Source organism: Rutilus rutilus, assembly GCF_951802725.1.
Source record: "Rutilus rutilus genome assembly, chromosome: 14".
Classification (NCBI taxonomy): domain Eukaryota; kingdom Metazoa; phylum Chordata; class Actinopteri; order Cypriniformes; family Leuciscidae; genus Rutilus; species Rutilus rutilus.
This window is the reverse complement of record NC_140219.1, coordinates 13,488,781-13,506,461: the sequence shown is the minus strand read 5'-3', so window position 1 is coordinate 13,506,461 and position 17,681 is coordinate 13,488,781. Positions and strand designations below refer to the sequence as shown.

Below are 17,681 nucleotides of genomic sequence, written 5' to 3'. Positions count from 1 at the left end.
TGCTTTTGCGGAATAACACTGTTTTGGTTGTGCTTCGGTTCTGAGTGACTGTGCGGATGAATAGGTTCTTTCTCGTAAAAAAAAAAAAAAAAAATTCATACTGCTCATAAAACATTCAAAACTAGCCTTAAGAGATATAACAAGGAAGGATCTTAAGCTGACTAGCGGCAGGCCTACTTGGTAGAAAATAAATTCCAGCGCAGCTATAACAATCCATAATGAAATGACTTTTTACAATAGTTAAGATAATGCTTTACAATGAACTCTGTTAGAGAGAGCAACATATCTGTTCAATAAAATACCTTACTAACCTGCTGAGTAATTAAAAGACCATCTCCACGTCGCCTTAACATTTCCCTTATCTTTGAAAAGCCAAGCCAATGATTCTCGTTTTATTACAAGCTCTCAAACACACGTCAAAGTATTCGCTCGGAGGCGGAGCAACTTTTCTCTATTTAAGGATATATGACGGAAGAGTGACGTGAAGTATGTACGCAATTTCCTGCAAAAACTATCTGGCTAGATCTTTAAAGGCATGCATAGTGAATCAGGGTAAGATGTTTTGGAAGAAGGATTGATGATGTATTTATTAAATGTTTTGTTAATATTGAAAAAGAAAAAGAAAGGTAGGCTACATCATGTACCTATCAAGAAGATTTTACACCTTATATGCTCTGCATAAATCATTTTTGCACCCCTTTTCACAATATTACTGTTTTTACTGTAGGCCTACTCTTGGTTAAATAAATGCAGCCATGGTAAGCATAAGAGACTTCTCACAAAAACATTACAAAATCTTAATTATGATCAGTGGTGTGTATATGTGAAACAATAATTGGAGAATCTCACAGCAGCCATAAACACCCATTTGTTAACAAAGCAGGAATCCATTTCATCCAATTCAATCACATTTTGGATTGGATAAAATGTATTTTCAGACCGAGTCAGATAATAGTAGGGTAAAATGATGAACCAAGTCTGGAAGCTATGGATTGTGTTTAATTACGCTTAGCTTGGGGCATATTGGTTATTTCAAAGTCTTTGTGTTGGTTTGATTATTAGAATGCACCTGTTCATTAGTCACATTTACCTCCATATTAATCAGCACTCTCAAAGATAATAAAGGCCATCCATGCATACTAATTGAAACAAAAAATGATAAATTCAATTGATTTTTGACAATATCGCCAGATGCATCAAAGCAGAATAAATTAAGGTAAAAGAGGCATTTGAGGTAAATGATTATAATTTGGTTAGCATCCTTTATTTATTCAACTGAACGCATTTAACTGATCCTTCCTCAATGTGTTGCTAAATTAAATGATATAGGTCAACGAAAACGTTCTTCATTTTAAACCTAAGATTGCCTCAAAGCAGATTCCACAAAAAGCCAGAAGCCGGTCCTCTGAGTCTAACACTCCATTATTTATATGATTCAGAGCCTCCTGTGAGCTGGTCTTTGGAGGATGTTCCAAGTCTCTAACTCTCTTCCTCTTTCAATGCTGTCGGCGCTGAAGGCTCAATCCCTCTGGCGCACACCTGGCTAGTTACAAAGACTTGCCTTAAATCATCCATATTTGTCCTCTAGAGTCAAACAGCAACAGTGCATGCACATACACTAAGAAAGCTGTGTTGGCTTATTCAAATCTACATTAGGTCTACATTTGAGTGTAACATGAAACACACTCTCAAGTTTATAGAGTATTAACGTAAGAATACTTCTTAGTATGCAACTGATGGCCTGTATTTGGGAGATAACTTTTATGTTGAGGCTCCATCAAAAACTGATATGATGGGAGCAGAGGGAATGTGGTACAGGAACAAGCCAGGCTTTCTAACATCAAAAAATACCTGCTGTGAACAAACATTGAGGTATTATTGAAGGCAGTGCTTTTTCAACAACGTTTCTGCCATCCATTACAGCTTTAGCAACAGACGCCCCGGTGTCAATCCTCCAATAAAACCAACTCCAATGGGGAAACATATCATTTATGCAGGGTCATTTGCATTTAAATTCAGATCAAGAATTGAGGATGTCAAGCTGGAAGGCCATGAAACAGAAAATGAAGCTTCAATAAACTGGGAAAACTGTTACACACAAAATCAGATGATGATCAGATCTGCTTGAAGAGGCAAGTCGATAATAACAGATGAGAAACTAATGGATATTGAACTTACTAAAATACTAGAATAATTGGGACTTGATTATCTTGGAGAGCCTCCTTCTATCCAGGTTTAATGTGCCGACAGTTGGAATAAGAACAATGACATGGACTGTCAATAGTGTTATAGAGAATAGTGTAGATGATGTTTGCCAAGGCTTGGTTAATGAATTCTCTCCTCATAAATATTCATTTAGTGCATTTACCAACTGCTTCTGAATCTAATTAACCCCTTAAGCCCTGAAGGCATTTTTAGAGTTGTTTTTTTGAGAGATCTACACAAAAGAACAGACTCATCATAACTCCAAACCTATAGCAAGGAGAGTCCAAAGGTAGGTATCGTCTGATAGAAAATGTTTTAAATTTGTAGAAAATAAAATCATTACATTTAAACATTCTCATCTTGAGAAACTGCTGATAAAAGATAATTTTTTATTATAATTTCTACATATCTTTCTTATTTGACATGCAATAACTCAGGAAGGAAATAAGGTAGGAGGACCATTATTTTTTGGTGAAGTTCCCCTACATGTGAGCTGCATCTGGATTTGAATCTGAATTTTGTGGTGTCAAAATGATCTGAATTATATTTGTTTCTTCACGTACAAAAACTCGCTCAAAACAATTGATTCTACTCCATGATTCTACTCTGTGAGACCTTTCAAATGACATAAAACATGCTATCTGAGCTGTATCATGTTCTTGACATATTACAGTACATAGTACAAAAAAGAGTATTTCATTTATTCTGAATTTTCATTTTATTTTATCAGCAAATAACTCAGCACTACTTAGGAGTTAATCAAATTGGCTGCATTGCATGCATCACATAGCATGCATTGTAAAGTTCAAATGACACCTATTTTTTGTTGATCAAGGCAAAGTAGTTTTGAAAAATATGATTTTTTTTTTCATAGCTAGGTGGCGTCCACAGGCGGTACACTCTGTTTTAGAGGGACAACTCAGCACTCTGTAGGAGTTGATAGATGCATTAAAAAGAGTTTCTAAGCTTTTTTAGATTTCAAAAAAAAAAAAAAAAAAAAACATTTTTGCAGGGGTGAAAAACTTTACTTCAGGTTTAAGGGATAATAACATCAAGGATGGTTTAATAGAAAGAGTTGATAACTATTCCAGTCCTAGAAGACCAGATTTTATCAGCTGACCAAATAATCAAATCATTAAATCATTTTGCAGCCAGTAAATTGAATAGTCAAACTATGACTAAGTTTAAGTCTGAAAAATGACTTTCATACAATCTGGACTACTGGTTATTCAAAGTCAAATGCAAGACAATAATTTCAAGAAGAAATGTCATAGTGAACAAATTTGCCAACAGCTCAAATATTGTGCCAGTTTTAACAAGATTACAGTGAGAGGATTATACAACTATGAAGCTTTCTTAAATCTGACACCCCTGTCACAGATGTGAAGCCTAAGCAGTGATCGTCTTCATAAAAATGGCATTTATGTCACTGCTATATATTAAACGGGCTATAAAAAGAAATACGCAATGTGAACGAACATTAAAGGAGATCAAATGTGCATAGACACTTTTTGCCTGTAGCGACTCAGCAGTAAAACCTGGTTAGCACAAGTAACTTAATACTGTTTAATTGAATCATGTCAAGGACAAAAGCATCCTAACACTACATTAGAGACACTATACTTGCTCCGCTAAAATTGATGTTTTAGCCTTTCATAGAGGACATTACAAATCAGTGTTTGCACTCTAGAGGGAAAATACATCTCATATAGCTACACAAGATTATGCCTTGCGTAGTTTTTTGCCAGGTTAACATTCATTCGCCTTTCTGTGACTCATCACATTCCTCATCAAAACAGATCAGGAGAGGGAGAGAGAGAGAGCGAGCACTCAGAGGAGATCAGCTCTATAAATAAAAAGGATAAGGCATGATTAGCATATACTTCCTGCCCCCCTTACTTATGCCAGTGTCTCAGCAGACAGGAGGCAGCAGATTGTTTCAAATCTCCGGCCTCTCCAGAGCGCCACAAACACAGACCACCTCTTCACGCTATTAGCGCTGTGACCTCCAGAGTGTTAGATCAGGTATTGGGTGCAAAACTAGTGGGGAAGAGGAAGGCTTTGTCACGTGGTGTTGAGGTGTCTGGTTTTAAACCGTCCTCAATCGTACGTGGACATTCAAAAAGGTCAAAGCCAATCCAACAAAAAAGGTCATGCTTTGACACAATCACACAGCCGAATCATTTGGATCTGGTCTGTTGAACAGCTTGCAGGCAGTTTAGAATTGAAAACTTTAGGTTAGATGAGAGAGAAGGTCAACATCATGCCCTGGTAGATACAAAAAGTTTAACAAGAACGCCACCTGGAAAGATAAATCTCGTAATTTTGCATATAGATTAGCCACAAGAATACGTTTGTACCTTTGTGAGATCCCTGTTTCCATAGGAACATAACGTTTAACAGCCATCAGCACTGTCAAAATGAAGCAACAGACAAGAATCAGGATCAACAACCAGAAAATAATGCGAGAGAAGATAAGGAGGACAGTGTAATGATTTATATCTGTGTTCCTCTGTCCTGTCCCGTGTTCAGCAGTTCCCCGTTATGTTGATTAGTCTCCCCAGGTGTTTCTGATTAGCCACGCCCCCTTGTTATCTTGTTTAGCTTGTCTGTCTGTGTATTTAAGCCCTGTGTTTAGTTTAGTCTTGGTCAGTTCTTGTTTATTGTTGCACCATTGCGGTTGTTCTGTTCCCCGAGTCTCAGTCCTGAGTTTGTGCTTGTATATGTGAAGTTTTGAGTTTATTTAATAAAAGACTACTGCACGTGGATCCTGCTTCCTCCTCTGCTTCAACCAAAGATATAACAGACAGAAACAGATTATAACAATTGTTAGCAGATAAAACAAAGCGTCCCTTAAGCTGATGCATTTCAGATGTAAGATTAAAGGTGAACTAAGTAACTTTTTTACCTTAACTGAACAGCTTCGGAGTCATTGGAATGGTTATATTACTTATTTCGGGTTGAATGGTGGTCGTTTCGCACCCCCCTGGTGCCCGTGAGCGGAAAATTCGCACTTGCAACTTTGAGCCGGCGGGCCGCCGGCCGCCGCGTCAGGAAGTATCGCGTGATATCAGGTCTCGCGATGTAAACAATTGCTTTGCGTCCAAAAGAAATCTGCTAAAATGCTGTCATTATTGCGCTCCCTCACGCTGTTCGAACCCAAATGAAGACGACGTTTTAAAGAATGTCCCATCTGCTTTGATGTCGTTGATCTACTAGCCGCTGGTGTCTGAGAATCACCAACGAGTTTTTACAACAGTGTTGTCAAATATCTATTCCGAAGCTGTGGGGGAGCTCTAGAGAGAAACCTGCGAGCAAAAAGCGAGAATACAGCGAAGAAATCCCGAAACTACTGAGCCCCGCTTTAAATTGAAAGAATATGCTGGATAAATAATAAAAGTATAAATAATAAAATAAAAATTATAACTTTATTATTGCTGTTTTTGTTGCTATTTATTATTATTACTATTATTTAAATTCAGTTCTTCAACATCATTTTCAGTGATATACTGTAAAAAACTTCAGTGTGAGTCCAACCTGAAATTCCACCTGCAGCTATAATTCATTCTCTTTAGTACCGCAGTACAGTGATGACATTTTATATAATAAAGTATGGAGGTGCAATTTGAACAGTGTTTTAAGTATCACAGCTCTCTTGGGAGATGGCAAGCAAACGGACTCAATTAATAACCCAACAATAACAAAGACAAAAACAGATGCTGAAGGCAAAATGAAAATATTCTGCCCTCACTTTCTTGTAATGGTAATACATGGTAATTCTTGTAATAATGATCAAATGCTCTAATGAGTCACCGCTTAATTAAAACTTAGAATGAATGCATGATTATACTTAGTTATACAAAGAGATACTTGCCTTCAGATGCAGTCAAACTGCCAGGTTTAAAGGGATAGTTCCCCAAAAATTTTTAATTGTTATTAATTACTCAACATCATGTCGTTCCAAACCCGAAAGACTTTCGTTCATCTTCGGAACACAAATGAACATCTTTTTGATGAAATCTGAGAGCTTTCTGTCCCTCCATTGACAGCTACGCAACTGACACTTTGACGCTTCATGCTTTTATTCACATTCTGTATACACTGATCAGCGAACACAAACAGAAGCTCAACCATACATGCTTTAAAGCACGAGAACAAACCTCACTGGTTCTTGCAGAAGCTCAAACGTGCTGCGTAACACACGAGAATGAACCTCATTGGTTCTTCTAACGCGACAAGCGAACACGCTTTAGCTTCCGATTACCACAACTGATGTGAGCGCTGATGAATGTTTATATCTGAATAAAAGCTTCATTTAAATCTGTTCATTATATATAAAGCAATCGTGTCTCTTCAGAAGATTTGGACAAAACGGCTCAACTCAAATGGATTGGTTTACGATCTCTTTAAGAACTTTTTGAAGCGTCAAAGTGGTAGTTGCGTATAGACTCAATGGAGGGACAGACAACTCTCAGATTTCATTAAAAATATCTTGTGTTTTAAAGAAGAATGAAAGTCTTACGGGTTTGCAACGACATGAGGGTGAGTAAATGATGACAATTAAAAATTTTGGATGAACTATCCCTTTAAGAAGCTGGCAGGCAAGTTGCTCTGAACAGGTTTCGTATATGCTAATTAGAGAAGAATAACTTCACGCCTGTAGAGGTCTATCTGTCCTCCAAATCAAAGAATGAACAACATCTTGATAGGAAATGATCTGAAACCATTCACCTTTAATGAATGCCGCCCCTCTCCCATTCCAGCAGAGAAACTATGCAATGTAATGACACATGCCACTAATGAAGAACATTTTACAATGCAGACTCCAAATAAAATCAGACAGAATTAATTACAGTGAGGCAGACTGACCTTTTCAGCTTGATAAATCATAAAGCGGCATTAGGCCTGTAGACATACTAGAATGCCTGGCTTTGATAAACAGTATCCTCCCTCCTGTATTGACCCAAGAAAAACACTGCACAGATATTATCAAACTGAGTTCTGACTGAAAGCGACTGTCTATCCCAGGTATCTAAAGTATTTTCTTTCTGGACCCATCACATATTTCATCATTTAGGCTATCAGTTCCTCCAATTGCATTCTATCATTCCAACTTGAGCCCAAACTATCTTTTTTGGGGGGAGAAACGGATCCCATAGCTTTAAAAAATAATCTTTTAACACTATTTCTAAAGCAGCTGCATGTTCTTTATACCTCTTCATTATAAATTGCCATTTTGATTGGTACATTTCAATCACAAACCTATTCACAGAACTCATGATTGACTGAAGCGGGAAAGAGATTGAGCACTTGACAGTTGCCAAAGAAAGTTTTTCCCAATCCTGAAGGAAAATTAAGCTCAAATCTTTCAAAACCATTCTTTGATTTGACATTTAAATGCCAGCTACACAGAGAAGTATGTTATTGCCTGCTTGATATTAATAAGGTTTCATGACTTCTTAAGAAGACAGTTAATAGAATATCTATATTTTCTTGTTACCACAAACACACAGATACATGTACGCACTGCTGAGTGACAAGCCTGTACCAAAAGCAATTACATTTATTTATTTTTCCTACCAGAATCTAGAGGTAAAAAAGCTCCAATAAATATTTTTTAACACACCTGTGCACAAGGCTCCTTGACCTGAATACAAAGCAAATACAAGGCAATTCACAACTGCTGATGACTATAATTAGTACGCACTGGCTTACACGATACTTGGACTGATCATTTCAAAACATTCACACCCATTTAAATGGGTACAGAAACCACCATAAAGACCACTGTGTTAGCTACTGTGCTTCCACGAAAAAAAACATGTAGAGACGGTCAAACATAGAAATTTGCTAAATGCCTTGGGCCATTAAGACAAATTAAAAGCAATGCACTGCAGTAGTCCGCCCTAATGCACTAATGTTATTGATTGCAAGTCATGGTTCCAGTTTGAGTCTCAGTCCGTAACAATATCTCGCACTAGAGTAAGAGAGGAGAGTGCTGCAATATTTAAAAAACCAGCTCTAAAAGCCCATCCAAATGCTGGTCTAATGCGGTTTTCTCAACCACTGATGCATAATTGGATGTTTGTGGTGATATAAAAGTAGGTCTGTGTATAGAAGGTGATGAACTCATCAGAAAGCCAAAAAAACTTTGGCTGCATCTCATTCTAAATCAGTAGACAATTTTGGGGACTATCAAGAGTTCACTATATACGATACGGTTATCTGCAACGTGATTATAATATGAGGTTGAGGATTAAAACATAGGGGTTGCACAGACTAGTCGACATTAATCATCTGCCATGATGCTTTAAGCTCGACGTCGACTAGTTGCTGATCATGGCCTAGAGAGGGCGCAACAGGATAAGAAATCTCTAAAGAGAGTTAGTTTACATGTAGTTAGAAAGTTACTTTTAGTATAAAATGTCTGTTGGGGGACCATCAAATTAAAGTGTTAGCAGATATAAATAGACAGTATACTAATTCCCTAATGACTGCTAGTTGACATGTACTTGCAAATTAAAGAGAGTTAGTTGACATGTAGTTGCCAATTTACTTTATAGTTAGTAGAATGTCTAAAATGGACTATAAAAATGAAGTGTAAACATATAGTGTAAATGTAAATATATAAATATAAGACAGAAGAACTAATTGCCTTGACAATTAACTGAAATAAAATATGTACTAAAATGACTAAAACTGAATGACTGTGTAGATGAAAATGGTTCTTTCTCATCTGGTTTTTTCTCATAATTAAAAAAGAGAGAGATTGGATTATCCTTCTGCTCATAAAACATTCACTCTTAGGCTAAGAGATCTACTAAGAGATATAACCAGTTTGTATGGAAAGGATCTCAAGCTGACTAAGTGAAGTTGTTACTGTATCTATACCCATTAAAAGACAATACACCCTTTCAGCACAGCGCTACAACAATCCATAATAAAATGACCCTTCATAGTAGACAATGCTTTCCATTGAACTCTGTTAGAGAGCTACATGGCAATTTATTTGTTTAATAAAATACCTTACTCGCCAGCTATAATACTTAAAAATGAAAAAGCTATCTCCTCGTTGCTTTTACAACATTTCAAATTCAGTTCTCGCCGTCTCCAAAAAGCCAAGCCAACGGTGATTCTCGTTTTATTACGAGCTCTGTCGCGTTCTCTTTTTGCCAGCAGACTCTCCTCTGTTCGCCATTTTATTAAAACAGGTTATTCCCTAGAGGTTTGAGATGCCACACCCACACTATACACACGTCAAAGTGTATGTATACATTTCTCTATTTATGTATACAGTGGGTACGGAAAGTATTCAGACCCCCTTACATTTTTCACTCTTTGTTATATTGCAGCCATTTGCTAAAATCATTTAAGTTCATTTTTTTTTCCTCATTATTGTACACACAGCACCCCATATTGACAGAAAAACACAGAATTGTTGACATTTTTGCACATTTATTAAAAAAGAAAAACTGAAATATTACATGGTCCTAAGTATTCAGACCCTTTGCTCAGTATTAGGTAGAAGCACCCTTTTGATCTAATACAGCCATGAGTCTTTTCACACCTGGATTTGGGTATCCTCTGCCATTCCTCCTTGCAGATCCTCTCCAGTTCTGTCAGGTTGGATGGTAAACATTGGTGGACAGCCATTTTCAGGTCTCTCCAGAGATGCTCAATTGGGTTTAAGTCAGGGCTCTGGCTGGGCCATTCAAGAACAGTCACGGAGTTGTTGTGAAGCCACTCCTTCATTATTTTAGCTGTGTGCTTAGGGTCATTGTCTTGTTGGAAGGTGATCCTTCGGCCCAGTCTGAGGTCCAGAGCACTCTGGAGAAGGTTTTCGTCCAGGATATCCCTGTACTTGGCCGCATTCATCTTTCCCTTGATTGCAACCAGTCGTCCTGTCCCTGAAGCTGAAAAACACCCCCACAGCATGATGCTGCCACCACCATGCTTCACTGTTGAGACTGTAATGGACAGGTGATGAGCAGTGCCTGGTTTTCTCCACACATACCGCTTAGAATTAAGGCCAAAAAGTTCTATCTTGGTCTCATCAGACCAGAGAATCTTATTTATCACCATCTTGGAGTCCTTCAGGTGTGCTTTCATGTGTCTTGCACTGAGGAGAGGCTTCCGTCGGGCCACTCTGCCATAAAGCCCCGACTGGTGGATGGCTGCAGTGATGGTTGACTTACTACAACTTTCTCCCATCTCCCGACTGCATCTCTGGAGCTCAGCCACAGTGATCTTTGGGTTCTTCTTTACCTCTCTCACCAAGGCTCTTCTCCCCCGATAGCTCAGTTTGGCCGGACGGCCAGCTCTAGGAAGGGTTCTGGTCGTCCCAAACGTCTTCCATTTAAGGATTATGGAGGCCACTGTGCTCTTAGGAACCTTAAGTGCAGCAGACATTTTTTTGTAACCTTGGCCAGATCTGTGCTTTGCCACAATTCTGTCTCTGAGCTCTTCAGGCAGTTCCTTTGACCTCATGATTCTCATTTGCTCTGACATGCACTGTGAGCTGTAAGGTCTTATATAGACAGGTGTGTGGCTTTCCTAATCAAGTCCAATCAGTATAATCAAACACAGCTGGACTCAAATGAAGGTGTAGAACCATCTCAAGGATGATCAGAAGAAATGGACATCACCTGAGTTAAATATATGAGTGTCACAGCAAAGGGTCTGAATACTTAGGACCATGTGATATTTCAGTTTTTTCTTTTTTAATAAATGTGCAAAAATGTCAACAATTCTGTGTTTTTCTGTCAATGTGGGGTGCTGTGTGTGCAATAATGAGGACAAAAAATGAACTTAAATGATTTTAGCAAATGGCTGCAATATAACAAAGAGTGAAAAATTTAAGGGGGTCTGAATACTTTCCGTACCCACTGTATGACAATAAACGCACAAGCGAGTGACATATCTACGCAATTTCCTGCGAAAACCATCTCCTCCTTTGGAAGAAGAATTGATGATGTGTTGACTTATTTAAACTTTGTTAATTTTGAACAAAAAAAAAATAGTTACATAGTTAGTTACAAAGTAATTGTGAGCTGCCAATAAGACAATGGAACATGGCCAAGTCCCTGGACAGTGAACTTAACTAGAGAGAAAATAAAGTCAGATTGTTGTACAACTGCAGACCAAAGAAGGTCTACTTATGACATTTTAAAATCAAATGTAACTGAACAATTAAGTGTTCTTAACAGTCAAAACACAACAGCCAACAACACCTGAGTCAACATCTTCGCTGTGTATAGTCACCATTATTACTATCTGTTCCATATTCAATCTGTCCTTTGTCAGTCTTAAAAAAAAAGAGAGAGAAACTATAAATATTTATTCAAGGAGGTTACACCGCATTCTCCTTTAATCTCCCACAGCGTGTCAGACAAAACAGGAGAGCAAAAGTACATTCATCAATGCACCTGTGGATGACAGGGATGAAGAAATAGTGTTGTTTCTCACTCACTAGCGTCAGGCTGATAGACCTTTCTGGATGGCTGATATCTTTTCAGAGCACCTCTGTAATACTGAGACAGTGGTGTCTCACTCCATAAACAAGAGGGTGGATAAAAGAGAAAGAGTGACCAGGATTCAAGTGCAGTCACCAGATCGAACACTTTCACTCACCCTTTATTCAACTTTGTCCTTAAAGGACTGAGTTCACTAAAGTTCTCTGGTACATTTAAAGGGAAAAACAAGACTTTGTTCTCAAGGGGTATCAGAATATTAGATTTTTCTGGAAGCAGTATATTTAGTCTTAAAGGGGCACATTTGTCTTTGTTTACTCACTATTAAGTCTTTTTAAACCAGTACAACAACATTTCTTTTGTGGAACTTCAAAAAAGATGTTTAGTTGAATGTCCGACCTGCTCTTCCAGACAATGAAAGTGAATGGGGAGCAGGAGCTTTCAACCTTCAAAAAGTCAAATTAAAATGAAAACAAATTAAAGTGATCCATATGCCTTGTGCACTATATTTCAAATATTCGGAAACCTTTCAAGAGCTTTGTGTGAAAAGCTCACCTCGAAAAATCTTGTTTGTCAGCTGTGGTCACCATTTACTTTCATGTTATGGAAATGAGCAGCATGGACATTGTGCATAAGTAACTCCATTTGGATTCCTCTGGGGAAAAAAAAGATTTTCATTAGAATTTTTTTGAATGACAAGGCAAAATGGTCTTTCAATAAGTAAACTTTTAGACATAATGGTGTCGACTTGTTTTGTTCCCGGGTGCAAGGATTCAAAGAGTAAACGTTTCCACTGAAGGATCCAGCACGTTGTTAGCAAAGAATCGTAAACATGGAGAAAATATAGTGTTCGTATTTACCATTTCAAACTGGATGACAATGAACATAGTGTTTTAGGCCAAACGGAAGAAGAAAGAAGGAAACTGACGTTTTATGAGTTTCACCCAACACCCTGAAGCAAAACAACGTCGCATACAGTGTATCTTAAGTCTTTGGTACAGGTAAGAAAGCTGTTGACAGTGTTCCATTTTTACCATAATGCTGCTAGTATACAACCTACGATACAAATTTCAGTGATAACCCCACTCTTACAATAACTGTTTTGTTAATAAACCCCTGTCTGTCCGTGGGCAAGGATACAAAAAGCATAAGTATAATCTTTCACATAAGATCTGGAGCTGTCAACAGTTTTGCAGAAAAATACACTTGCATTTCTCAGTCCAGGTAACACGGAGAACGAGTTAACTCTTCCGACACTGTAACAATACAAAGTGGGTTAAAAATTGGTGAAGTAACAACTTAAAATGACTTTATTATTAGTAAAGATTTCTATATTAATTAAATCCTGTTCTTTTAAACTTTCAAAACCATTTGTTTTAAGCAATAAGAAGAATAATTTTTTAAAGCTCCAAATCAGTATAAGAATGATTTCTAAAGGGATAAAGTGACACTGAAGACTGGAGTAATGATGCTGAAAATTCAGCTTTTCCATCACAAGAATAAATTACATTTTAAAATATCCCAGTTAACACAGAACGTTCCCCTAATGTTATTTTTTGGTTATTTTTTTGGGAACCAAATACTTACGTTAGGGGAACGTTCTTTTTTGGTTTTATTTTTATGTAACAATAAAATAACGTTCCCAGAACGTTGCTGGGTGGTTACCATAAAAAATAACGTTCTGGGAACCATAAACTAACATTCTGAGAATGTTCTGGGTACCAAAAACTAACGTTATGGGAACCAAAAATTGTTAGCTGGGATATTCCAGTAGAAAAACTTTATTTTAAATTGTAATAACGGTTCGCAATACTACTGTTTTACTGTATTTTTGATCAAATAAAATGCAGCCTTGGTGACCATTAAAAAATTGGCATAAGAGCAGGCTTACCAAACGGTTACCAAAACCTTTGAACAGTATATACATTTTTATAGTACTTACACAAATTCAATAAAAGGAATTTAAAATAAATAGTTAATTAGCAGGGGCTTTTATCCAAAGTGAATTGCAGAAGTCTTATAGGAGGTACGATGGGAATAACTCATGACTTGCACTATGTGGGGATCGATTCAGAAGACTTATGGTCACCAGCCTAGTGCTTTACCTACTACTACATTATTATTTAATTTATTTTACATCACTTTCTCTCTCCCCATCCGATAAACAAACATACATACACACACGCATTTTATATCACCACCTAAAATAACAGAGAACAGGCTTTCACAGGCATCACCTTTGCGGTTTTAGCATTCTGCAACTTGTGATGTAGTACTTTGTGTCCCCTTATCAATCCATATTAAGGCCGTCTTCTGACTTTCAGTCTAAAGTAGTTTTCGGGGGCCCTGCGCGTGAGGCCATGCGGTACAAGGCAGTAAATAAAACACATAAATGTGCCACAGCAGACAACCAGCAGACACCAGCCCTTTCAATGTTAATAGGAGAGCATTGGTTACCAGAGTTTAAATAACGGCCTCCTGCTTCTATCTCTTGGGTCAGGTACCCTAGGTGGCTGGATTTATTGAGTTAGCAAATTGCTTTTCTATCCTCATTCTTTGCGCCTCTTTCTGTCTGGTCATCCTTTCTTTTAACACAGCACGTGGATGATGGTGGATGATTGGCCTGTTTTTTTTCACTTCCAGAGAACAGGACGTGTCTCAAGGCCAGGGGAAACCACGGAAAGGTGCTCATCAAAGGCGCGACTCTGCTGACACGTACAATTACCAAACCGTTTCTCACAGGACTAAAATGTTTTATTCCAGCATGGTTGGAGATGAGGCACCGCTGATGCTGCTGCCAGTCAAGAGTGATTGTGATGACCGAGGATGACTCTGCTTTTCAACTTCCACTACTCAGAGCCATATTTGCCATATCCCTTGACTACTGGGTCACATATGATATATTCTATCACAACTTTCCACAACTAACAATCAGAGGTCATGTGATTGCAGGCGAAAATATCAAAAGCCAGACAGGAGGAAAACAAGAAGACCAATTTATATAACCAACATGATATGCTCTGTACCAGTAGAACTCGCAAGACTAGAAGAAGCTAGACAGATGTGTTTATCACAGTATTGGCAAGGCACTGTATTGATATTCATCAATAATCAAATTCTAGTTTGATCCCAAAACTGATTCTTAACAATATTTTCTGCCTTGCAAGCATTGGCATTCCCTTCACGAAATGCAAATCTAGTTTATTTAAAACATATGTGCCGTCATATATACATATCTTAGTCAGTGCCATTGTTTTGTCTCAAGTAAACACCAGTGAGGCACATTTATAAAAGCTACTTGAATGTCTTAATTTAACTAAGGTCTACGCCTGGCTTAATCTAAGCCATTTAATTATGATACAGTATCAGCAGAACCTTCAAAGCAAACTTTGAATAGTTCATAATTATTTTTTCTTTCGCCGAATCTGTTGCCATAACTCCTGACATTTTTAGATCCCTCCTCTAAGTGAGGCAAAACAAAAAACAAGGTAAACTTCCCCTGATACTTCTTTGTGTACAAGCCACCGTCTGAGCAAATAAATAATGTAGTCCAAAAGTACATGCTGATGATGTGCGTAGGGAAAACAAATCACTAAGAAAATGAGTTACAATTCAGAGGTAGAGGCACACACTGCACCAATAAATGTTCTTGTCAAAACACATTTCAAAACGTGTCATCAGACTACACTTGCTGTTTGTCACATACACAATGACGACTTCAAGAGAGGTAATGGACATGCATGATCTGGGGGAAAAGAGAGGGTTGTGACAAAGGAATACATTTTGAATGATTGATAAATGCATTTTCAGATTACACAGAATGATAGAACATTCATGGTTCCCACAGACTGAGAAAATGATTTCGGTTTTGAACAGTTCATGATTACTGCACTAGTATTTTCAGAATATTTTATAGAGATTGCTGGTGAGGATTTACAAGTCAGGTACCACTCTTTTGAATTACAGTTTCAAACATTTATTTTATTTTATTTCAATGACTTTTTCATGACTTTGAACATATTTTCAGGTTTGCCATGACTGTGGAACATAAAAAAATAAAAAAAAATAAAAAATGGTGACAGCAAGGGAAGAGGATGAACATGCATGATTTGGAAAGGATCTAAGTGGAAGAGGGTTGTGACAGTGGCATAAACTGAATGACTCGTGAATAAAGTAGATGAGCTGATGACTCAGGCCAGGCGGATGACTCTTGATCATTTCAGCAGGATCTACTGTATATAGCATTAAGATCGGGTACACATTTATTACTTTTCCTCTTTTTGTGGCAGTTCAGCATGAACCAGCTCCAAAGGCTGACGGCATTTCAAAGAACATCAAAGCACGAGTCACAATAGCGCTTTTAAAGAAGCTTCTTCAACCTCGGATTACACTACACAACATTGGAAATTGATGAACGTGATTCGGGGACAAATGTCAAAACCCGCACACATTTCATTTTCATAATGAGAAGTTAGACGCTATGTAGGCCTATGTCTGTCTGGAAGAGAAGAGAGACATTTGAGTTCGAGTAATTACAAAGTAAAAGAAAAATCAAAGAAATACAGCCAGAAACCTTTTCAGTGGCTGTGCTCAAAAGAAAACGTATAAAGTGAACGGTGTTCTTAGAACCAAGAAGGAATGATTCTATGAACCGGTTCTTTTAGTGAAATTAAAAACATACCGTTATGCGATTTCTAATCGAATTAATCTGAGACAGTAGGCCTAGCTTTTTGTAGTTTGATGAATTCAATATGAGGCGTTTTTCTTGGTTAGCTACTGAATAAAAACAGTAAATTAAAATAATATCACGTTTCCTGCACTACTAACACTGAATCTGCAGTGGAGTCGTGGAGTTCTTTTCGTGGAGTCGGTTCTTTTGGTGAATCAAAATCAAATAGCGTGCTGTGTCTAGTCCGATTCTCGAATGTCCAGGCTCGTTTTAGTGAATCAAAAACACTTCTAAATCAGTCGGAGCGTCATAATATTTAACTCGAAACGCTGAAATTAACGATCACATAGCATATAGCTGCCAACCGACAGCAAAGGGCAGTGAATGCAATAGGAATTAACGTTACATTTCTTCCTCAAAAGTAGGCTACTAAAAGAACGGATGAAACAGGAATACGTTTCAAAACCAGAACGTAGGCTAGTCTAACGTTAACTTCCCGGTAACATATAATTTACTTAAATCAGCTCATAAAGTCACTGGCAGATGAATGTCAAATAATTTAAGCATCACTTGCAAGATATTTTTTCTTAGACCATCGGAAAATATAAACCACAAGGGCTGCTACACTGGACATGTCAACCGGTAAAACAAGAAAGATTGACAGTTAACAGCAGGCCTTTACACGATATAGGAGTTGGCATTAATAATAATTAGCATAATGTACATCACTATAGAATAATTTATCGCGCGAATCTAAATTTAAACTGAACGCTTTACGGTTCTAACAATCAACACGCTTGTGAAGTACGGCAAATAGTGTCTTACCTTTTCTTTTGAAAGGCGAGAAACAGTGAAAGTAAAGCACTTCAGATTTCCATTTTACACGGACGCTCAGATAAAAAGAGGAAAGCTGCGGGATGAGAGTGGAGAAGTGATGAACAGGCGGTCGGCGGTGAGCAAATAATCTCATACATGAACAAGGACATCAGCCGAGCAAGGGAGATATCGCGTAGTTTTGCGCTCGTGGAATTCATCGTTTTAAGTTCTGCACCTGCCTCAATTCATGATAACGCATCAGCTGTAATCCCGGAGGAGTGCGCATATTCTTCATTCACTCCAGATGAAGTTTGCTGGACGGCATCGTGACGAGCTGTCGCTGAAAATAGCACGGTCGAGAGAAGCTACACATCGTCGCGAGGAATCTCCAGAGCCCGTCATAAACACGAAGATGTGTCACGCAGAGTTGAAGGCGCTCGCATTTATGAAACGGGCTGTAAAACGTAAAGCCGTAGAGCTTTGCTCACACTGCCTTGATGCTGAGATTTCCTAGGATGCAC

The 17,681-nt window shown here is 37.9% G+C and overlaps 1 protein-coding gene across 2 annotated transcripts in view; it reads right to left on the bottom strand.

Annotated features, from left to right (window-relative positions):
- The window catches only part of drp2 (dystrophin related protein 2), a 175,408-nt gene extending 157,731 nt beyond the window's left edge, over positions 1–17,677 (bottom strand). Inside the window, exon 1 of one of the 2 annotated variants that reach the window (XM_084430709.1) lies at positions 17,170–17,677. Coding sequence is in view for 1 of the 2 variants with exons in the window: in XM_084430707.1 (XP_084286833.1) it covers positions 17,170–17,314 (145 nt within the window). In the remaining variant the exon portion in view is untranslated. The remainder of the gene's footprint in view (positions 1–17,169) is intronic. The other variant, XM_084430707.1, reaches the window with a different exon arrangement.
- Positions 17,678–17,681: the final 4 nt, after the last annotated feature.